The sequence below is a fragment of the Tauraco erythrolophus genome, chromosome 3 (assembly GCF_009769465.1).
Source record: "Tauraco erythrolophus isolate bTauEry1 chromosome 3, bTauEry1.pri, whole genome shotgun sequence".
NCBI lineage: Eukaryota > Metazoa > Chordata > Aves > Musophagiformes > Musophagidae > Tauraco > Tauraco erythrolophus.
Window position 1 is genome coordinate 95,307,920 of NC_141467.1, and position 24,531 is coordinate 95,332,450.

The following is a 24,531-nucleotide window of genomic DNA, read 5'->3' on the forward strand; positions in this document are numbered from 1 at the left end:
GCCACAACCCCAGCAGGTATTTTGGGCCTGGCTCTCCATTAATTGCTTACTCTTGTAAATCAAATTATATATTTTATGATTCTTCCTCTCAATTTACTTCCAAGTTCACAAAAACATTAATTGACAAGCAGTCAAATGTTAGTGCAAATTAGTAAGATTGTTCCCCAATTTGCATCCTTTCTTATTTTAATTTCTTCCATAAGCTTAAGAACACAAGCTAATTTAAACCATGCATTAAAATGTTTCTGCCAGTAAAAAATAAAAAACTTTCCTCATGGTAACTTTTGACCGACAATCCCCCAGACTCCTGCAAGTCATAAATTCTTTAGTTTGCTTAAATAAATATGAATCAAAGGTTGTTCTATAAACCATAACTCAAGAGTGTATCTAGGAGTGGCGAGAGGGAAAGGAAAATTCAATATCCAGAGTCAACAGTAACGTTCTTCTCAAAGCATGTAGAAGACATACACAGTCTGTCAGTATAGTATTTTCCTCTTGTCCTGACATCTGGAAAAAGAATTACACGCTTCCAAAATGCCTGCAAGTGAGATGGGCCAACACGGCGGAGGTTCTGTCCTACCACCACCTAGTGCCCTGCTCCTCGTGCTGCACTACAGCCGCACACCCGGCGCTCCCGCGCTCCAGCCCCCCACAAGTGACCCAGAGTTCAAATTTGGCTGTCAGGGAAAGAAAGTGGAGGAAACGCATGCAAATAATATTGTGCACTTATTGCAAAAATAAAACTTCAGACATGACGTAAAAGTTGTGCTTTTTATTGCCAATAAAATGAAGAATCTTTCGTAATAAAGATAAAATAAAATAAAAATAGAAGCTAGTAGGATTAAAAACTTCTTAAATGTGGTTATACTGATTTTTTTTTTATATTTCAGACTAGAAGTGTGTCTCCAGACATCACGGAAGAGCTGAAAAACATTATCACTTCATAGTTTTCAAAAGTTCACGTGGCATACAACAGTTACAGGGAAAAGGTGTTAAGGCATTAAAAATAGTGCAACTTTTCAGACTCCTAGCATTTGTTCCTACATTAATTTCATGGAAGGAATAAATATGAATTTAGAAGTCATACACTAATGATTAGATGGCTGAAATATAAAATAACTTACTTATAAACAGAAAATAAAGGAAAACTTCAAAACATCTTTTCAGAAAGAGGTATAGAGTCACATCATGCTTTGCATAAAGCAAACGTGGGAATCGTTCTGGAATCTAAATCAGTTTATGGGAACAACCAGTGAAACAATACAAAGACCTGACACGACATACGAAGCGTTGATGAATTATGCTTTGTTTTACAAACACATATATATACAAAATCTCAAAACAATTCCTACGCGATATTTTTAACTATGCAAGGCTAGGTAGGTATTTTTAAGCAGTAATCAGAGCAGTTATTTCTCTAGGTCTGTGATTCCAACAAGGCAGCAAGTAAGCCAATCATTTCTTCTCCACAGTCATCTTAATGATGATTTCTCACATAGCTGCGTTCACATTTCACAAGAACATTTTTCTCACACAGGCATATAAAAATAATCTTGACCTAGAAATTTTTAAATTTTGCTTCCATTGGGCTTGCTTTTCTTCAGTTAGGTGGGGAGCAGTTGCTTTCTGTAACGCTGTTGTCATCTTTTATCACCTTTTCTTATTACAAGGATCAGACTGTCACGTGCAAACAGACCAAACCTCAAATTTATTGTATGAAGGTAAATAACTGGAAAAGGTCTGCAATTAATAGTGCATTGCGCTTCAGCTTTTGTGCAGTTAGTACAGTATCTACTAATTTGTGTACTTGTGAAACCATGCAAAGCTGTTACCATCCACTCAAGAAACAGTGGTTCAGAGTGTAAAACCCTCACATTCGTATTTAGTTTTTACCACTTAACGAGAGATATGGAAGAACCAGTATTCCAGTTAATGGCAGAACGGGTACTGCAAAGGAAAGTAAGTTTATATTACAAGTAGTATTTTCATTAACAAGTGTTGTTATATTTATTTTTAATACTCTTAGAGTGACATTTTTGCAGAAATATTACTAAAAGCCTTCTTCAGTTTGTCTTACTGAGATCATATACCTTCAGTACTGAAAATAAGAGTACAATTAAAGGAAAAAATATCACAATAACGCTGAACAAGAAAGCTAAGAATACACATTGATTCAACATTAGCATCTGAAGTATATTCCATAATTAATGCTAAAAAAACTCCTGTTTTTTTAAAAAAGAGCCAAAATTTGTATTAAAGAATGTTGTATTTTGTGTTGATGCACAGATATAAAAAAACCACATAAAATCAACAGCTATCAGCCTTCCCGTCCTATTACGGTACTAAAAAATTACAGAGTTTGAGGGAGATAAGCAGTATTATTTAACCAAAATGTACAACACATTTAGAAGAATATTTAAAATATTAAGTCTTTAAGTATATGCAAGAGAGCTGTAGAATCTTGAAAGCATTCAAACTAAACAGAAGAAACTGGATGACCTCAAAGGCTGAGGTAAGAGAGATGAGATTAAATACAACAGTATATACAACATTAAAATTCTAGACTGAGAAAGCATTTGTACTTTAAATTAGGGACGCCAGTTGAAGATGATAGTTGAGACTATCTGTGTAATGCCTGATACACCATAGTATGATGCAACCCTAAAAAAATAAAGAGAATGAAAGGATGTTTCAATGTAGTACTTCCAGCAGAAACAGCAAGGTTTGTGTGGGAACAATGCTGTTCCTACACTTCCAGTCAGTTGTATTTAAGAAAGTTGATTGAAACAGCAGAGGTCAGAGAAGGGCTAGTATGATGAGAGGAGAACTTGGATAACAGGAGAATGACAACACTCTTCTATCAGAAAAGGTGAAAGACACGTGGTTTGTTTAGTCTAACAAAACAAAAAAATGGAGACCTGTATGATTGCTGGATGCTCCATCCCTGGAAGTTCTCAAGGTCAGGCTGGATGACGCTTTGAGCAACCTGGTGTAGTGGAGGGTGTCCCTGCCGATGGCAGGGGGGTTGGAACTGGATGATCTTTGAGGTCCCTTCCAACCCAAGCTGTTCTATGATTCTATGCTCTTCCAGGTAGTGCCTTGATACAGACACCCATGACAGAAAAATCACTGCAGCTAAATGGCAAGGTAGGTACCTGAACAAAGTAATTTACTGGATTTGAGAAGATTTCTAATCCTGTGAGCAATGCAGTCAGACAACTTCTAGAAATTACTAGTAAATGCAAATAAGCTAATTTGGTTAGAAATTGAGTTTGATCAAGTGAAGCAGGAGATTATATGACACGGTGTCTGCAGTGGCCTGGAAGCACAAAGGAAGTGCCTTCTGGGTTTATGTACCCAACATTAGGGCTGTGAAAGAGACTGTAAAATATGCAAATCTGTATTGAAGATCCAAACTTAACTTCATTGCACGAAATTGATTCCTAACGTCCATGTTCATCCCATATGAAAGAAATAGGCAGAACCATTAAAAATCAATTAGCTTTCTGCTAAAAATAAGGAAATTTGGCCTAACACTTCTACAAAACTAGTTAACGACACTGCCTTCCCATTGGATTTGCAATTAAGGTTGTGAAGAAGTTTACCTAGCTACTGTGCTGAGTCATGCAGCTACTTAAATGTTGATTTTTTTTTTTTTAAAAGCTTTTTGTAAAAAAACAGGCAGAAGACCTGCTAGATGTGTGGAGCCATAACGCAGGTGTAAACTTGAAAGACTAAAAAAAAAAAATTTTCAGAATGTTACAGACTAAAGACTTGACTGACAGCACAAGTTAGTTGAACCTGAATAAGCTTAGATAAACTACTGGAAAAGGCATACAGTGGTTGACTTATGCAGCTACTGTACTCACCCTACACTTTTCATTCCATTAGGACTAACTAAATCTGTAGCAGATAGCAGAAAGTAAGATGTATCCACAAACGAGCTAGTATAGAGTAGAACACACTAATTTTCCAGTATTTTTGAGACAATTTTGAAAAGTGATCAAACTGGAAAATCTGGACTTACATTGTAATGATGTACGGAGAAACTTAAAAAAAAAAAATCACCTTATGCATGTCCTCCAACAATTGTACCTATACAACTTGAATGATGAATCAAACACTTTTAGACACTGCATTCGCTGGAAACCATGGGCAAGAGTGGTGTGTATTACACAAATTGCTTTAAACTTACCTTCGACCCCAACACAAAATTCACAATTGATGGTTTCCAGCCCGCTGTGCCATCTCAGCAAACACCATGGAACCTTGCTACCAAAGAACTTCACTGGTGAATGAAGCCAGCTTACAGAGGGCTAAAGCGAGGTGGTTTTCTTTAAATATACAACATGTTTTGGAAAAGAGTTTTATCTGTATGCCTCAAAGGCTAAAAAACATGAAACTTTAAAATCCTCTGCCTCCTTCTACAATACAGATCCCACCAGCTACCCACTCCCTGCAGACTGTCTCCATGCTCTAGCAGGGTCCCATGGTATTTGCTGGGGCATCACAGCAGAGCAGGGACAAAGATCAGGTTACATTTGGGGACAGAAGATAAGCTTAAATTTAATTACAGATTCAATGCTTTTCTTACTTTTGCTATTTAGCGAACTTAGAGCAAAATGTAATACTATGTTTTCATATAATCCTAAATAGGTAACTATTAAAATGAACTTTTCTAACAAAAAATTGATTTGATAAGCAAGGGTGTATGTTAAACTTCGATGTAAGGGATATACTCTCTTAATACTAATATGAAGAGCACAGATAAATTCTAAAGGATTCCTTTCTCCTACAGAAACAAAATTAAGATGTGTCACCAGTGTGTTATGGAAGTGAAGAAATCCTACTTTTTGTTTCAAACAATCTGTTTGGGAACAAGAGCAGGGGAAGACAACAAGGTGTAGCACAGTTTATAATAAAGCCTAAGTGCATCTGCAATGATGCTTCTAGAGCGACTTTTCCAGACCAATGAATATTCTGTGCATTTGCCACTTTGTTCCCCTGTCCTTTTAAGTCCCGTAAACACAGATAGCACCGATCTGTATCTAAGGGATACTTCTAAAACTGATTAAATAACTTATAATGTTACTGAATGGAAATCAATCAAAAAATCAGCATCACTCACAGATCATAAATTTTGGCATGTTTGAATCAGAGAAGCCTGGTGACTTTAACTTGACCGTAGTTCCACTCAACCTCTCACTCAGACTCACACAGTGAATCTGGCAATTTCCCCCTGACAAAGCAATTAATGTAACTATTGTCATTAGAAGGCAATGGCTCTCTGTTTTTGTGATATTATCTTTATTTTGTTGCAATTTAAATAAGGATTTCTTTTGCATAATCCTTGACATGAAAACACGAAAGAATTCAGCGCATCATTTCTTTCCAAGTAGCTTTGGTGTTGTGTTCATCCACTCATCTGGGGAATAGTTTACAGGTACATCTAGGAAAATGTCTAGCATTTCTGGAACTTGAATACATACTTCGAATGAAATATGCACGTCAATATTCCCCCTCCTGGAGAAAAAGACAATTTTCTGAGTAAGGCCATATGAGAGCTACACTATATAAGGACAAAAGAAATACTGTTCATTATAATCCATTGAAAACTGACAACATACTAAGCAGCATACAGAAGGATACAAGACACAAGCTCCTTAACCTTCATAAAGAAATGAGATTCACAATTAGCTTCCAAGTCTTGCAACTTTATGACAAAAAGAAAAAGCTATCCTAGGTCAGATTAAAGGAACATCTAAGTGAGTATACTGTCTCTGACAATGGACAACCAGTAGCAGACTGTTAGACAGAGGATGTAAAAAAAGGTGGTGGTGGTGGTGAAGTTAGAAACTTCAACAGGAAGGTCAACATAGTAAAGTCACAAGGAGTACAAAGGAGTCTCCAGTGAAAATGACATATATATAAAGAAACTCAGATTGTGAAAACGCATACCCTGGCAAAATCACTTTGCCTCTTAATGAAAAACAAACCTGTTTAAAAAAAGAGAGCCAAGGAATTCATCCAAAAGTTGCCAGTACATGACAAAGACTGATGGTGGAACAGTAGTTCTTAAGCACAGCATCTGAACCACGTACAAAAGCAGGTATCTGATCCCAACAGACTGCTCTGGCCCTTTTACTCTTTCACGTTTTAGTGAGAGCAGTTCTTTGTGATTTTTGAGAATGAAGTTAACTACTAGTTGAGAAAATGAAATATGAAGTTACAGCAGTGCTAAGAGGAGGGACGGTCCTTTGGCATAACTGCTGAAGCCTTAAACTATACTGTAGCCTTCATCACAACTGAAGTTTTCTTTAACAGGTCTATCATAAAAACATAATCTGGCTATTTCTAAACTAAATAAGTAAACAAAGAGAAAAGACAAAGGGTTTTTTGTTCTAAAAGGTAGATTTGCACAAATGTCACAAAGTAATAGGTTTTGTTCCATAAGCATGTCCTCTAAACTTGAAGTGTAGAGGTATCCAGGTCAAAGAATCACCATCCACTACGGCCGCAAGAGGAAGTCTCACACAGAAACAAGTTATCTTCCCTTTTGAGCACTACGAACAGTGTCTCTACTATTACTAAGAAGAAGAATCATCTCAAAAGCATCTCCTTCATTTCAACTAAACATAGATTGTAAAACTAATTGAACTGCAGGACAAACTCTCCTTATGGACAATTCTACAAGAGCAAAATGGTTGTTTCACTCAGGGAAGGTGATGTTTAGTTTAGATCTTCAGTGCGTGACTCGTTAGCTATCTGGCAACAGGCTTGATAGTATCTCTGCTGCTCTTTATACCTCTCGAGCACACACCAAAATGGAAGAGGAGAGTGTTGACGCACTGAGAGGGAAGCAACTTTAATATCAACTTGCTTAGCACTTCACCAGTCGTTCTGACATTCTTCTTTTTCCAAACTGACTGCAAGGACAGGGAGTCTTCTTGCACCTCCTCTCCTCCAAACCTTTGTTTCTTCACCCTCTCTGCCAAACTACACAGCACATCACTGTGCACTATGCATCATCAGCCTTTTTCTGAAACACCTGTATTTTTGTGACTGTAAATGCTTAAAAATGCTCCTCCAAAATATGAACAGAATTTCTACATGAAATTAACCAACTTGAATTTAGCATATCATTTTTTCACCCATTCATGTACACTTTTATGAATGAGTCCACTACAAAGTATGCGTGTGCCCCCTTTTTTTTTTTTAAAGTTTTGAACATGCATTGTACCCTACTACCACATCAATGTTGTAAGAAAAATATACCACACCTCGAAACATTATGTTTCGAGGACGACTGTGGAAAAATTACTGCTTGCAAGCGTAGTCTGAAGACAAACTCACCTTTGCCTGCATTTCTAGGAGGAAGAGGAGGAGCGTCCGCAGTTGGAGAGGTGGGTGAATCTGTGCTTGTAGAAGCAAAGATCTGATTGGTAAAAGCGCCATAGGAGAGTCTTTGCTTGTCTCTAGGAGTGCTAAACGCAGGATGAGTCATTTTGTCTTGAGGAGAAATGCTCGAAGAGTGACAAAAACTTTGGGGTCTTGGAGATCTTTCTTTTTTTATTGGACTAGGCTGTGAATAGAAAAACATTTTATACAGCTGTCTAAATACTAAATATAGTTGATATGTTTGGGAAAGAATACAATAGAACATATTCTAGTGAACATGAGCATAATTTTCTTTATTGGACGAATAAGCCCACATTCCTCCCTCTCCCAGTGATTCAACCTGAAAGATCCTCTCTTCTAACTGAAAAATAAAAAGCGCAGCATCAACAAATCATCATGCACACAAAGTTAGATTTGTTCTTAAAACAGTAGATACGCAATAATAATATACTAAATAATATATCAATAAAAGCCTAGTAAAGTTTTTAGAATATAAGAGTAATTTTCAGTTCAAATAGCTCTTTACTCAGACCAGTTCTCCTCACAGATCAAGTATATCAAAAATAAATAACCACTTCTGACACATCAGATCTATTTGTTGACTTAAACTAGCAATATATTAAATGATACAGCTCTTAAATGTATAGAATTGCTTTTTGAAGAAATTTTATACAGCAATTTTTGACTGCTGTACATTAATAGGTACATATGGAGCACGATCTGTTTCTCTGCAGCTCTGGTTCAGGCAGGCTATTATCTCCAACACAGCATTAGTCATCCTCCTGAGGCTCCTTGCACAGATAATCATTTTGTTCTCTACTGTCCTTGAGGACATGTAAATTATTTTGGTTTCCAATTTTTTCAGTCCCAAGTGTCACAAAAAATGAAAAGTTGACTATGTTTCTTTCTACAGCAGCCATATAAAATAGGAGAGGTGTATTCCCATTTACTACAGAAACAGAGCACAGAGTAATTAACTGACTTGCTAAAGTAGGACACTGAAGCTAAGTTTTCACATGTTCTAGGAAGGCAATTACCACATGCCCTCAAGTTTTGTCTTTCCATTACTTCTTTTTTTAATCAGGAATAAAGTGAAAAGCACAGTTTTTGAAAAATAGAGTTAATTGATTCAACAACTAGGTTTTTAATTAATTTATGAAAAAAAAAAAAAGTATGTAAGCTTTGGATTCCCTCCAGCTAAAAATGAGCAGCCTAGAATTCAGAAGGGGATAAAATGACAAAGTAATCTACATTTACTGATTTATATTATATTGTACGTCTTGTCAAAGCAAAACTTCTGAAACTCAAGGCAGTAATAACTAGGTTGACAAAGTGTATTCAAAAAGCACTTTGGCAGTCTTTAATAGAGGCCTCAAACCTAGCTTTTTTCCACAGAACAGAAATTTTTGACAGTTTTTGTGCAAAGCTGTATCAGTGATTCACGCTTACCTTATCATCTAAGTCATCGTCGCTTTCATCAATTTCTTCCTGCCGAAGATTCCATTCATACTCTACATGGACATGTGGGTTTAGCTTTCCTGCCTTGGCTTGAGAAAGCTGAAAGAAATAACAATTCTTAAAATACCTGCTGGTCTTTTGTGTCAACGAAGTTAGTTTTTTAACAGCAAGCAATAAACTGAAATATGTAGAGGTTTAAACCTTTCCAGACATTAAAAAGAAACAAAAAAGGCTCAAAATGGGTAGATGTCGTCATGTTTGATAAGCATTGGAAAAGACGACATGAAGAGAAGCTATACGCACAAAAGCAGAATGCATCTGGAGCCTTCCTTTCCAAAAAGGAAAGCCAAGCCCCATTCATAAATTCTGGTACATACAACTACTACTCCTCCAAAAATCACAATCCTTGTGCTGGAATCAAAATAAAAGGTATTTATCCTTTATTTAAATATTTCTCTCCTTCTCACTGGATAAGGCCAATGTGTCTTATGTACAAAATTCCTCTACTTTGCCAGTCCAAATAATGTAGTCACATTCTTTAAAAATCTACTACTACAATAATCAGCAAAAAAGAAAATAGCAGTTAATGGTTATTTGGAGGAAGTAAGTTCTCCTTTTCAATGCTTAGATTTCCCCTCATTATTTATTCCTTCACATCCTCTGAATTGCAGTCTACTTAGTACTAGTTGATTCAGGAGAGCCTTTAACCATCTTCCTCAAATAAAATTTGGAAAAAACAAATAATTTTCAATCTGTTACATAAGTATTAATGAATCCACTTGAGTTGAAACTGAATTCAATTACACAGTGAAGGCTCCAGCTATGGAACAGAAATCAGCTTAGTGCATCTACCATATTGCAAACATCTAGATATTTATTTTGTACTTTTTTATTGCCCATGGTAAACAATATGCTCACTCATATTTCTTTTTTACTCTTAATTATCTCATTGCCACTTTTTAGAAAAATGCAGAAATAATTTTCCTCTTCAATAATAAAAAACAGAGAAAAGGCGTAAATGCTCTATTATAGTTAACTGAAACAATCAGTGAGGTATTAGCAGAATTTCGATTGCAATAATTGAAATGATTAACTGCTAGGTAAGCTCACTGATAGCATCCCCTTGTTTTTGTTTGTTCTACAACACAGTCAGCTGGTCCACATTAATGGTAGATGTTACTTTATTAAATATATACTGAAAAAAAAAAAAAAGAAATCCATACCAATTTTGTGTTGTACAGCTAACCTGTTTTTCAGCTGACAGAAAACTCAAAACACTGGAAACAGTATTAACATAGCAGACATGGGAGTAACTGAGAAGTCAGTGAGAGTGCCACCATATCAACCATAGCAAAGAGTTGACTTGCATCCCCAGAAATATGGAAAATTATTCTGATTTGTGAAGGACAAGCTCTCTTGATGCATGACAAGCACTTTCAGCTATCAAAATTAAAATTACCAGCTGCAGAGGAAATCAAAATAAGGATCATCAAAATAAGGCAAAAAATTATGCGGAACAGAATTAAGCAGCAAGTGACAACTGTTTTGTAAATTCTTCTGGTTTTGTCTTGAATGTGAAACTGTCACACTGCTTAGACTTTTTAATCTCTTGATAGTACTTGAACTCACTTGCCTACTAAATGCATGCTGGTGAGAGGCACCTCAGAGGGCTAAGAACAAACAAGCTTGTTGGTCTCATGTAGAATCCTTATTCCTGGCTAACTGCTTCAGAAGAGCACCTGGGAAAATCCTTTAACTTAATCCTTAACTTAATACCTTTATTTCTTGACCTCAAATAATTTTCTTGTATAGTGTCTGTTAACATCACTTGTACATTCTTAAAATTCCAGAAAGTTTTTACTCTGATCATGCTTAGTAGAGAGACAAAGTCCCACAGAAGCTGGTGGTTTACTTTTTTTTTCGTACTCTAACTTCCAGACATAACACTTTTGTTTCTTTCTCCTTTGAGGAGATTTAATTTCAAGTTGTTTTAACTCTCCTTGTAAGAAGACTTTCACCATCTCTGAACTGTCTGTCCCATTAAATAAACTGGAAGAAGCCAACGCAGGAAAAGTCAAACAAAGATCCAGACATAAAATGTCTTGACAGATTTAATATTTCAGAGGTTGTTTTGTACTCCTAATAGAAATGTCTCTGTGAAGAACTTTTGAGGTGATGAAGCTCAGATGTCCTAGAGTGATGCATTATTTGGAATTCAAATATCTGACCCTCCAGTATTTAAGGTCTTCAAATACACTGATTGAAATAACTAAGTACTTCCAATGTAAGTAAGATTTTTTACTAAACTGTTATAAAGAGAACAGCTGTCGTGTTTTGAAGTTAGAAAATATTCATCCATGGTAGGGCCTTCAGATCAGCATAGAGCCAGCTGGCAGCGATACCGAGTTTCAGATACATTGGTAACGATATTCTAGGTAGATCACATCTTTAAAGAGGTAAATCTCCGCCCCCGCTTCGGCCTTTTCACTCCCAGTTCTTACCAGTTCCTCACATTGGACAGCTTTCACTCTTTTTGCTGTGTCCAGGGCTGTCTCTCCAGCTTGGTTTACTACAAAATTAACAATAAAAAAAGAAAATGATTCTTTGAGATATCTAAAGAAACAATTCATTAAGTTTCACTATTTTTATCAGAGTAACTTCTAAAAATGATCAAAAACGTCTATTTACTCTATGGCAGCTGCAGCTCTTTAAGATTCCACTCTAAGTGCTCATGCATTTCATGTATCATCAGGTTCTTTCTGAACAGCAGCATCTGCTGGGACAGTTCCCAAATCCCTCCTAACCATCCTAGCAAAGAATATAAAGAAATTTAGTCATTTCAATCTCCACTCAACTCCTTTGCCAGTAAAACTCTTACATGAATAAGAAGGAAAAGCAAGCAGACAGGGTAATACAGCTTAACAAAGAACATTATTCTAAGATTTAAAAAAAAAAAATCAAATGTTGATCCAAGTTATGTTTTACTTTGATTAATACATAGTGGTTTGAAGCCTGAATTTGAAGACAGAAGTCCTATTCTAAGATGACATTCGAACAAGAATAATATTAAAACTTTCTAGCTATTTCATGTTTATAAAGGCTATAAAATGTTTTACATTTTAAAATAATGCCTGATCAGAAAGAAGGTGGTATTGGAACACTCTACAAGGTCCTCTGGCACAACATCTGATGAGATCCTTCCTAGATGCTCCGTAGCAAGTCTCAAGAAACAAAAACACCACCCACACCTCAACCTTATGTGGACAAACCTTTGGTAAAATTTATTCTCGCAGTATAGCTGTAAATGATATGATGCTGGAACACAGTATGCTCTACGTTGTATCCAGATTATAAAGTACTTCCGTGAATGGGAACTGAAAACAGTCAAATTGAGGTCTTGGAAGCAAATATGTCTACTTGCAATATTACATACAGAATGCCAGTCATGAATTCTAGAAAATACAAGGCAGTCATCTAGAAAGGCCTATGAATTTGAAAATTAAGATCCCTAGAAGAAGGAGCGCTCCTTATGGAAAGATCTGAGATGGTTCAGGAGTTTCAATGTGAAAAGGAATGAAAATACAGTATTTCTGAACCGAAGTCAACACATAGCTTAAGAGACTACATAAATTCCAAACTTTCAACCTTTAAGTATAAACCTGATGTGTTTCAAGGTCTAAAGAAGATACGCAGTTCCTATGTGAGAGCATTAGGAAAAAAAAAAAAAAAGACCCAAAAGGAAAGAACACTCTTCTGGCATCTACCTAGGAGAGAGTTTATTGGAAGGACCAATAAACATGCTTAAGCTTGTTCAGATCGCTTTCCCATATTCTTAACTAGGGGCATACCTTCAAAAAAAAGGTCACATGAAATTCTTACAATAATGCCATAACATATTCTAAGGATGTATGAAAAGGCCAAGGAAACCAATGACTTCTGCCACTGAGCTATGAACTTAAATTTATGCAACAGTTTTTTTACTGGGCAGTAGAGAAAAATGATGGTGATAAGGAAAGAGGGAGAAATAAAAGTTCATACTCTTCAGTTTGCGCCAACTGTTCAGAAAGATTCCCTCCTATATCAAGAACTGAAAGAATGCAAATGTTTTATAGATGTGCAGATGACACTAAGCTCCTGAGCCTGACAAGTTGGATTCACGGAATACCTTCCTAATTCTGAAAATATGGCAGAGAAAGGAAAGCATTTAGTAAATGAGACATGATCCTAAGCATGAACAAACAGTTTACAGAGATTCTATTTTTAATTAAACTTTTGCTAAGTCATGATGAAAAACAGACTGATGCAGGTACAGCAAGTGTTACACCTATCTCACATATTCAGGTGGCAAACAGAGGAAGAAATGCAGCTGAGAAAGCTAATCCCTTCCCTAATCAGCTACCGTGGTGGCTACAGCATGCTGGGGGAAGCCGCAGTGCCAACTGACATTGATATCAAAAGAAGAATTAACTGTTGTGTACACAAAGCCCACATCCATCTAGAGTGGAATTAATGTGAGCAGTCATTTGGAGCATTATAACATACAAGTACTAGATGAATTATACAATATAAACAACAAACCTTAATTCCAGGACATTTACAATGTGTCAGAAATAAAACTCCAGAGAAAACATAGGGTTTACTATTAGTATTTCATATTAGAAAATTTTTGTCACTATTATCTTCTAAGAATTTAAGTTCCATTTCTTAACTGAATGCTTCCTTCAGGCTTATTGGTGGTAAAGTCTTCATCTTCCTAATACAGTTTTGCTTTTCCTTTTAAAAGTTCACTTAACACAGTGGGACATAAATAAAAGTGGATACAATAATGGAAAGAAATTTTAGGAAACCTTTATTTCCTAGTTTTAAATAATGAACTTACCTACATCAATAGTTGGCTTCCCCCTCAAAAGCAATTTCAAACACTCAGGCTTATTATACATACTGCAGTAGTGTAGAACTGTATTACCCAATGCTGTTTGCTTATCCAGGTTTCCACTAAACATAAAAGAAAAACCAGTCAAGAAAAGTATAGTATGCTGTGCTATTCATTTCTGATCTAGCATCCCTATAAATAATAAATGCATAAATACTTTACTGAACAAATACGAAGTAGAAGGAGGAAGAAATATTTTTAAATTAAAGATTACTTTCAAAGACTATTAAGAATAGTTCCAAGCATACTGGGAATTCCTAGCTGTGGTTGAAAATGACTGAGCATCTACAGATGTTCATTAAAAAAAAAAAAAATACCACAAAACCAAAAAACCTCAAAGATTCAAAAACCTCTATGATTCCAACGCAATCCTTTGTAATATCATGCCAGTTGTCTTCCACCTGCCACTCTACTGGAATTACCTTTTTCAAACATGCTTAATTAGCCCAATAAAAAGCATCCGAAAAATCACTTTGATACAGTTAGTAAGTCCCACCCATTCAAGGAACTACGAAGAGGGTGGCTGTGAGGATACACAAGAGAGTCACATGAAGGGTACACACTGAGTTAGGGAAAGACAAGCTGTGCAAAGTGGTTCATAGGGCTTGTCAAAACTGTACCTCCTTCAGTTTTCAATTTCTAAACCAAAGTTTCTCAAAAAAAAGTTACTGACATATTGAGATCAATATAATACTTTCACAAAAATTAAAAGAGCTCAGAAGATCACAGTTTTTCTTCCACACAGTATTACCCAGACTGAACAGCAAGTGCAGAGCCCATATGGCTGTAAAGATGCTCTTAAATTTGAGACCGAGACAAAAATACAGACAGCTGACAGAAACACATAAAAAATGATAGTTATCTGAATAAACTATGAAGCTTCATAACTAATTTGAAACATTTAAAATAATAATCGAACATAAAAAATCCTTTAAAAATGCTTAAAATAGTAATCTGGGCTTCTAAAATATTTTTCAACTTACGATCTCAAACAGCTTGCAAATATTAGTAGCTTATTTTTTATTTTATACTTTAGTAACACTCCTACAATAGTCAGCACTCCATTCGACATGAGGGAGCGGTGGTAGAATACAGTTTTAAGTGAAGGTTGCACAGCTAGTCCATATAGCCCTGGAGATGATGTGAGGAAGATGGATTCCCAGTCTGTGCTGTTCCCAGAAGACCAAACTTCCTCTCTAACACTCCCTATATACAACCCTACATGAGCTATTAGAGAGAGAAAGGGAAAAAAGTGAGTATTCAGTGACTGCATTTCAACAGCCAGCTATGACTCGCTATGCTGAGGGAAAACAAAAATTAAAAAAATCCTCAAGCCTTCTCCCCACTAGCTCAAGCAAACTGTGATGAGTCTTCTGTGTTTCCCCAATGCTCCTCTCCCACCATTCTGCAAAAACCACTGTCTGACAAAGCAAGCAAGTGCTGCTTCTTTCACTTAATAGCATACCATAGAAGAAGACTGGAATTGATTTCATTTAATAATTACCTATATTGTGAAATATATTAAAAAATAATGTTGTACCACTATACCACTTGATTTAAAAAAAAAGTTTTCATTAAGGTTTTTCACTGCTATAAACACATCTCTTGACAATAAAGAATAGCTCAGCCAATAAACTAGTTAAAAAGATTATTCTCTTAATAGCTTTAATACAGTTCATTAACTATTAGGACATCTTTTTCAAAGTCAATCTAGTTTCTATTCACAATTTTCTGAGAAAGATCCTTGTTTTCTACTTTTACGATTTCTTTGCATGTGTCCTGTATTTGGACCTTTTACTTGTCATCTCTTCTTTACCTGAACTATTTGTTTACATTGTCTCATACTGTCATGTGTTCTAAATCAACGCTCTCTTTTGCTCTACATGGTTATTCTTTTCATCCTATAACTGCTTTCCATGTTTTCCATCTGCACTTCTTTCCCCTCTCTCTACTTATTAGGAGCACAAAGGTCATCTCAGAGGTATTAAATTACACTTTTTTGAAACATATCTAAGGAGAACAATTAAAAGTGATGAGCAAACACTGTGAGGATAGCTTTGAACATCTACATTTTTCATGCAAAATTTAATGAAAAATGAGCAATCCATACCAGTTTTGTACAAGGAAGTCAACCAGATGGAGAGAAGTTTGGTCAGCAGTCCGAACTGCTAAATGAAGTGCTGTTTCACCCGGCTCCTAAACGCACGCAAACAGAAGTTAGATTTTTGTGTCTGACCTCTGCAAAGCTTATAATATACGTCACTTATTCTTTTACAACAAGTCTTTCAACAGCAAAATACTATTAGGAAATTATGATGAAAACAGTTATTGCCTTTCTGATCTCTAAAACACACCACGTGCTTCAAAGAAAATGACATCACACTCTTCTGAGATCATAGCTTTCTCAAAACCAGTCTTCCCTTTTTCCCAGCTGGATGGAATAATCCTGAGGAACCTTTAACCATTTTAGCTACTAAAAGGGATTCTGCCAAGAAATCCTGAGCGAGTCTACAGTACTTGCTGCTCTATGACACCTTGGTGAGCACCGAGCATAGCTACACCGCTATTTCCCAGAAAACTAGGGAAAAAAAACCACAAAAATGACAGTCCTACATACATTGAGTCTCTTACAGAATCACAGAATGGTTGAAGTTGGAAGGGTCCTGTGGAGGTCATCTGGTCGAACCTCCCTGTCCAAAGCAGGGCCACCAAGAGCCAGTTGCCCAGGACAATGTCCAGATAGCTTTCTGAATATCTCCAAGGATGGAGACTCCATAACCTGCCTGGGCAACCTGTGCCAGTGCTCGGTCACCCCCACAATAAAAAAAACCCAACATTTCCTGATGTTCAGAGGGAAGCTCCTGTGCTTCAGTCTGTGCCTACTGCCTCTTGTCCTGTCAGTGGGCACCACTGAAAAGAGCCTGGCTCTGTCTTCTTTGCATCTTCCCTTCAGGTATTTATATACATTGATAGCATCGTCCTGGGCCTTCTCTTCTCCAGGCTGAACAGTCCCAGATCTCTCAGCCTTTCCTCATACATCAGGTGCTCCAGACTCTTAAACACCTTTGTGGCCCTTTGCTGCACTCTGTCCAGCATGTCCAAGTCTCTCTTGCACTGGGGAGCCCAGAACTGGACATAGCACTCCAGCCATGGCCTCACCAGTGCCGAGTAGAGGGGAAGGATCACTTCCCTCAACCTGCTGGCAATGCTTTGTCCAGTGCAGCCTGGGATACCACTGGCCCTCTTTGACACAAAGCCACACAGCTGAATGATGTTCAACTTGGTGTCCATCAGGACCCTCAGATCTTTTCTGCCAAGTTGCCTTCCAGTTGAGCAGTTCCCAGCGTATATGGGTGCACGGGGTTGTTCCTCTTCAGATATAGGACTTCTCCTTGTTGAACTTAAATTGAATCATACTTTATTTTCTAGACATATAATATATGCATTAATGCACTTAAATGAAAATATTAATGCTGTTTAATTCGGTTTAAAAGATATATAGGAAATTAATCTAAAAATCAGTTTTCATTAACTTATCGATCTTAAAGGGGATTTTAAAAAAGTATATTACAATACATAGAATTAAAAGTCACAACTTTTAAAAAAACATGACTATATTAAACATCAGAGAATTTAGAGTGGAGAATGCTGCTATGAATATCCTAACTGCAGGCTACATTTCAACTGGCGTTCATACCTTTCTAGTTATCACTGACTGTAGTAGCCGAGAAATGCTAAGGTTCTAATTCTGTTGTAACTGCTATGGATGACAAATATGGAAAGTTTACCTTGTAGTCAGTGACTGTGCAATGTGTTTCCACGATAAGCACTCTGTGATATCTTAAGTGCTGAGATTATATTGAACTTATTCCCTCTACTAGATACAGACAGGCACTCTGTCCTTTGCCAAGTTAGCTATTTTCACAAAACTTGTTGGAAACGTTCTCCAAGATCTCTCCAAGTCGAGGTCAAAAATAATGGGAGAAAACATCGTTGATCAAGTGGTTACACAGCATCGATTATCTATAAAAACAGCTTACGTTGCTCTTGAGCAACATTTCTACATGGATACTTGAATTCAAGCTGCAATGATTTTCTGAAAAACTGTTACTGACTTCAGAAGGAAGATCAGAATTTTACATTAAAAAATAATAATAATAATAAAATTTCTCTTCCTGTTTTGAAAGAAATTGTACTTCTGTAAATGTTTCATCAGGAGCTGTGAAGGCATCAGATTTGCTCTTTCCTTACACAGAGTAAATAGAGACTTGGATATAGTCAATATGTGTTCCTTCAGCAACTACTTTAAATGCAGATACGATGTCAGGTGACCTTGGATTATCAAGTCAAGCCCTCTCTCTCCGGGCCTTTCCCTAGAAGAAACACACTGCAGAACACATGCTTTTCAACACAGCTATAGTTGCACCTAGAACAGTGTATGATATCACTCTTGCACTTCACACTCTCTTAAACCCATGACAACAGATGACAACAGATCCAGTCTTCTTTTCCCTCCCTACAAGGATGCCACACTAAGGAAAGCAAGAAAACCCCCACCATTTTCAGCTGTTATTTCTCTTGTTTTAGCATCTAAGGTAGCAGCCCTGGGTCCTGGCCATTTTACAAACACACATTATTTAAAATACTCTGCTTTGTTTACCTGATGAGCTTACCTGTCCAGGCTCTAACAATGGCTCCATTAGCTCTACCCCCTCTGCATAGACTTGAATTAGTGCAAGTAAATCCCTGGATCTGACAGCCTCAAGTAATTCATTCAGTTTAGCTGCTGCAGATGCACAAGTCTTCCTAGAGAACTTATGATCTACATATTTAGCAGTGATAAATTCTTTACGTGCAGTCCTGTGGGGTGTGAAAATACAGCTCGATTTAGAAATTTTCTAGAGAAATGGGTCAATGAGTAAATTTAAAATCACCTTGTCTAACTCAGGAGCTGAGAAAGGAAGAGGAAAACTCTCAGATAAAAACTGTGTTATTGATTATTATGATGCATGTCTTTCTTGCAAACGAGCCCAAAACAAGGTACCTATCCGATTTTACCCTGCCTTCTTGTTACATACGGAAATTACTTTGACTCTGGGCACTAAGACCAAAGGAAAAACAAAGCCTAAAATGTGATTTCTCATGGAAACATATCTGCATGTTAAAAACAGGATAATCATGAAAAATATGCTAAAACAGGATAAAAGAAAAATACTGAGTCAGCTAGAAAACAGTATAATAGGTTAAAAGGTCTCCTGTGGCAAACCCACATCTGTTATGCTCTCTATGCAACTCCTACACCAGGGAACAGAAGAAAAAGCTCGTCACCGTCTCAAGACAGTACCTGAAGCTAGTGTCACTTACTCCAACTGTGTTTATCACTGGAGGGCATGCTACAAAATTCAAAAACATTCAAGATTCAAAATAATGAATCTCAAAATCCAAACTTAAATTTTTCTACACTGAGAAGCTAAGGTAGCTAAAATGCTACTACATGACAAGAGTCTGCATTTCTAAAAAACTCAACAGCTGGAGCAACAAACCCCAGTCTTCTGTCATCCTAGCCCTCCTCTGGCTTGGTTACCATTTAAGACATGTTACATCACATATCTGTTTCACAGTAAACTTAATGTTAAAGAATTTAGAGATTCAAAACTTACATATCACTTGATGGACTGGGTTTAGGTGAAGGACTAGGTAAATTCCCTTCCATAATATCATTAAAACTAGTATTTCCTACATTCTTGGCCAGCTGAAATAAGAGAAAAAAAGAAATAAAATAAAGAGGGAGAGGGGTTTTTGGGTCTAACAGCAATGTAAAACTGGCCTATTAATGGGCGTTTTCCACACTATTAATAAAAGATAGAACACAAGATGACAAAAATAAAGCATGATGATTACACTTAAAGCAATTAAAAAATATTTTGAAGTGTGAATCCAATCATCCCAGAACTTGTACAATAGACTTCACAGTTGCAGCTAATTATTTGTATTTCAAGACAACCTGCTTCCAGTATAAAAACAGAAGGAGGAATTAGCAGCGTGAACATTGAAACAGTGCTAGGACACTGATCAGGAAGTTACTTCTGGAAAGAAGCTCAGACCTACTGGAAAGTCATGCTTAGTAAAATTTGATTTAAATGAATAGTAACTTTGTGAACAACTCAAGATTTCAAAAGAGTACTAGTGATAATGTTAAACCTATGCACAAACCCAGAACTGCCTTCTATCTTTTCTCAATTTTCCCACACAAAATTTCTGCTACAAGTGTCTTCCCACAGGCCAAACACAGCTGGGAAGATAAACCTGCTGTAACAGTTTTTTTTTTTTTTTTTGTTTGTATTTTTTTCTTCCTTTTTTTAAGTAGTGTCATATCAAATTCCTTTCATAACTTTAATGTTACAGGGTTTCTTCCATCAAATTAAAAGATACATCCAAAATTTTTCTGTCAAAATTAACAATGGTCATTGTCACTTGTCAAGTTAAATTAGCTTTCATTTTTTTTAATCACATGAGAGTTTAGACTATTCTGATTCAGGATCAAGATCAGCTAATAAGAGGCAACATTCTGGTGGCACTGATCACGACGGATGTCAATATTCATCCTGCAAAACCTCAGGAAATGAACACGGGAAGTGACAAGTGGTGAAAAGCATCAATAACATATAATAGTAAAAAAACTGCTGTAAGATACATACAAAAATATGAAGACGACATTCTGCAAAACCTGTATCTTGAAAAAAATTACCAATAAATTATGCACCTGAATGTCTCCTATACACAGGTCAACATTTGACTACAAAAAAAATTCCAAATTAAAGAAACTTACCAAGAGTTCAGACGTTCCTAATTTGTCTAATTCCAAAGACTGGATTCGAGAAATATGGACACCCATTTCTCGGTGTATTCCAGAACACTCAATGCAGGTTAAAATGCCCAAATTAGTTGATAGCCATGTTGGATCTGTAGAATTGAAAAACAAAATATTTAATCGAAGTTCAAGAAAAGGTTTTCAATGGTGGTAAGAAATCCCAATGTATTCTGAAATGATTCCTCATTTAATGTTCCAACAAATGGAGATAAACTAAGAATATTCCATACTTTTCTCCAAACCGCAGTGCAAATTCATCCACAAATTGCTACCATCAGAATTATGTTTTTTGGATACAGGGACAGTCCCAAAGGCACTGAATTTAGACCTATAAAGCCATACTGAATAACCATATTTGAATACATTTAGGATTTTCTTCTTGTAGAAAGAAGGTAAGGCTTTTATTTCCTGTTTTTAAAAGGAACAGATCTCCTAAATTCCACTGTTGGCAATCTTTGAGGTTTTAGTCTTTAGCTCTTAATAAACAGTCTTTCTTCATAAAAGATTATCCGTATCATTTTCCATTATGTAAACCAATAATATGTTGTAGAAAATTTAAGGAATCTTGGCTAGTCCAGCATAAAAAATAAATAATTGCTGTCATGGAGGAGATCTGCATGTAGTATTAGAATAGACTTTACACTATGAATGCTACGTAAGAAGTAAGACCAGTTTTTAAGGAAAAGAAAAAGCTCCAGACATATTTTGTATACAAACATGTCTTTAAATTAATCTCTTCCTTGATCTTAAATAGTAACTGATAAAGCATTAAGTCCAGAGTTTTAAAGCAGCAAGCTGGAGTGCAGGAGTGACGCTTAAAACTTCACTATAAATTAAAAGATGAATGAGAACAGTAATCTGAAGTTTCTGCAGCTTTACATGATGAAATAATTGAATGAACTAATTCCAGGATTTGAGATAATTATATTCCACTTCATATTTTTATCAAGGTATTTCTCATTTGGATGGGTTCTGCAGCAGTAAGCACCTTCAAGACACATACTATCTACTCAGTTCCCAATGAACATCACCTTCTTGAAGCGTCTCTCTAGCTGTGAAAGCTGTAACAGCTGCCAACTCCCATAACTGCCTCAGTAGTTCTAAGACAAATTGACTCTTCTCAAGCTCTAAGCAACATACAACTGACCTGTAACTCTGTACTTCTGAAGACATAATCTGACAGGATTCCAACTCTGGGTCTCATTCTTTGCACAAGACTACTTATTCTGCCTCGGAATAGTTTTGATACTGCAATTCCAGTAGTCTCATGCCAAGATAAGACCTCAGAGTAAGATCCCGGCCAGGTCAATTTTTCCACAATCATTGTCTAAGCATTACTCACTTCTACTTAGTAGCATGCACAGGATCAGTGATGCCAAGCAACTTCCATTCAAGTGCAACAAGCATCTAGAGACAGTGCAACAAGAACAGTTCAAACTCCAGAGGGGCTTGAACTGCTGGAAGTAAGCACAGACAACACACAAAAATATTTTAGTGAATTAAATGGAACTAACGTATGAAAGTCATATTTGTTCTTTTAAAAACAGGTTGAAGAATGATCAACACATCACTTAGAAAATTAGTTTGCACTCTACAAATACGTCTCTAAAGAAATTACGTTGCTCCCAACAAGAAGTTGATGACATTAACAAAGTGAGATACCTGGTGAGCCACAATCACAACAGACTTCATTTCCGGGTAATCTCTGTATGTCATCAATAATGGCTTTTGTCAGATCCTCTAAACTGTTTTCCCCTGTGCTCTGCTCTCCACGGAATGCCATATTTAATGCTTCTTCTTTGCTGTTAGTCAACACTGATATCCATCTAGCACAAGATAAAGACCTTAATGAAGATCTGCATTTGCAAATACAAGTTAATCTAAAAACTGTAGAAAGCTTGCCAGGAACAAAATATTAGTGGGAACGCAGGGAAGGACCGTATTGTGGGAGAGACTGAGTGGGGAAAGAGTGACAGACGGAAAGAATTCAGAAAAGGTAAGTAAGCATGAGAAAAGACAAGGAGAAAAAAGTCTTAATTCTAATGTCCCTTTGGTGAATAATTTTAAAGTCAAAGCAGTACAGTTGTCAGGTTCCTCAAATAAGCAGAAGCTGTGGGAAAGAAAAAGTGCAGTTAAGCTCCTGTAAATTTAACTGCTTTAAAAGTAGGTGCCAAAGATCTTCCTGAAGTCTATCCCACTCTTAAAGAAGAAAATTGTAACTGTTACTTTCTTCAGCATGCATCTCTGTCTTCATAGAGAAGACAGCAGGCACATTTCTGAATGTGTTGATACCCAGTTACCTTTCGGAACGCAGGTCTCAGTGCCCTAATCAAAGTCAGACTGTAATGTCCAAATTAATGACAACTGTCACGGCAACAAACGGGGTAAGGCAGAGAAGATGACAGGAGAGTAACAATGTTGATAGCCAACACGAAATTTTAAGAGCAACTGTTGACTGCCATAAATCAAGACTCTTTAATGATATTTCAGGCACTGGTGCCACCCCTCCATTCCCCTCCAAACACTCTGCAAGTTTTGGTTTACACAATAATGTTTTAATTAAAAACAAACAAACAAAATATATCTCAGTGGCTGCTGCCCTAGAGGTAGAAGTAAAGAGGGGAAAGCGGTTATACTGTGGACAAGCACATTACAGGTGCAGTGTTGTGTAACTTCGAAAAAGAGAACAAAAAAAATCCTCCCAGGTATAGTGATTTTAGATGTTTTCAGATCAACTGCAAATACACTTTTTTTTTTTTTTTTTTTTTCAAACAGAGATATGGCAGTGTCCTTAATCCATTTCCTGTTTACAATATCATAATTAGCTGCAATCATCAATCTTCTGAAATGGGCGAAAATGGCTATGGTCATCTAAACAAAGAGAACTTCAGATTGAAATTCTTAAGTTCTCACTGAAATAATAATGCAAAGATAAACTTTAAAGGATTTCAGAGCTAAATTTATGTATATAATTTTGCAATACAGATTCAGAGCCTGAACTGGTATATGAGCACTGTATATTATATACTTCATGCACAAATGTTTTTTAAATTTTTATGGGCAGAGAATAATCTGGGAACTTGTACTTAAAAGACAAAGCTTTAAAAATTATTGAAAAATGAACTTTGAAAACGAATTTGCCCCATAGTTTACATGCTGAAAACAATATATTTACATGAATCTCTCTCTAGTTATAAGACACAATATAAGAACCTACACTAGATGGCAATCTTCTGCAATTTTTTTGATGAAATCCAATGTTATTAAAACAATAAGAGGCAGTGTCTTGCTTCTAATATTATAGTAATGTTGTATTAAACACATAGAGTAAAATAATCATTAAATTCAGACAGACAACATTTATTCTGACATTTGGTGGCAATTTCTTTCAGGGTTACAACTTGATTAGTTTGTAAAAAAGGCAGAGTTTGAACAAAACTCAACTATGCAGTAACAATTAAAAAAATTATTAGCTGCAATTAAAATAAACACGACATGACTGAGGCAGCTGTTAGTTTGATACAGATTTCCATATTAAGAGTTTCTAAACTGTAAGAGCAATAACGTATTTTGGTTGTGCTTCCTCAGCCGGAAGGAACCTGCTGTCCGAGACAGCCAGAGCAAGAGGCACCACCGCGTCAGCTCCTCCCAGACACCAGCAGTAAGGCCCATTTAACACCAGCACAACAGACACGTTCTTAATGACTGGTGCTATTTATACAACAAGTCCCCAGCTGGTCGCCAGGCCTTCCTGGCAGGCTGTACGCTCAAAAACAAACAATTCAAACCAATAAATACAGTATATTAATTGAATGTCAACAGTTTATAAAAATTGCCTTATGAATACTGTTCTTCCTCCTCTTCTTATCTG

The 24,531-nt window shown here is 36.4% G+C and overlaps 1 protein-coding gene across 5 annotated transcripts in view; it reads right to left on the bottom strand.

Annotated features, from left to right (window-relative positions):
- Positions 1-24,531, bottom strand: part of ASAP1 (ArfGAP with SH3 domain, ankyrin repeat and PH domain 1) — a 134,249-nt gene that overhangs the window by 18,110 nt on the left and 91,608 nt on the right. For 3 of the 5 annotated variants that reach the window (XM_086608847.1, XM_086608846.1, XM_086608849.1), the window contains 9 exons: positions 22,323-22,486; positions 20,619-20,752; positions 19,450-19,541; positions 18,463-18,649; positions 15,900-15,985; positions 13,736-13,851; positions 11,358-11,425; positions 8,848-8,955; positions 7,354-7,582 (listed from right to left, as the gene is read on the bottom strand). In XM_086608847.1, the coding sequence (XP_086464973.1) occupies positions 7,354-7,582; positions 8,848-8,955; positions 11,358-11,425; positions 13,736-13,851; positions 15,900-15,985; positions 18,463-18,649; positions 19,450-19,541; positions 20,619-20,752; positions 22,323-22,486 (1,184 nt within the window). Of the gene's footprint in view, positions 1-1,893; positions 1,948-7,345; positions 7,583-8,847; positions 8,956-11,357; positions 11,426-13,735; positions 13,852-15,899; positions 15,986-18,462; positions 18,650-19,449; positions 19,542-20,618; positions 20,753-22,322; positions 22,487-24,531 lie in introns of all 5 variants that reach the window. The other 2 variants (XM_086608848.1, XM_086608845.1) reach the window with 2 other exon arrangements.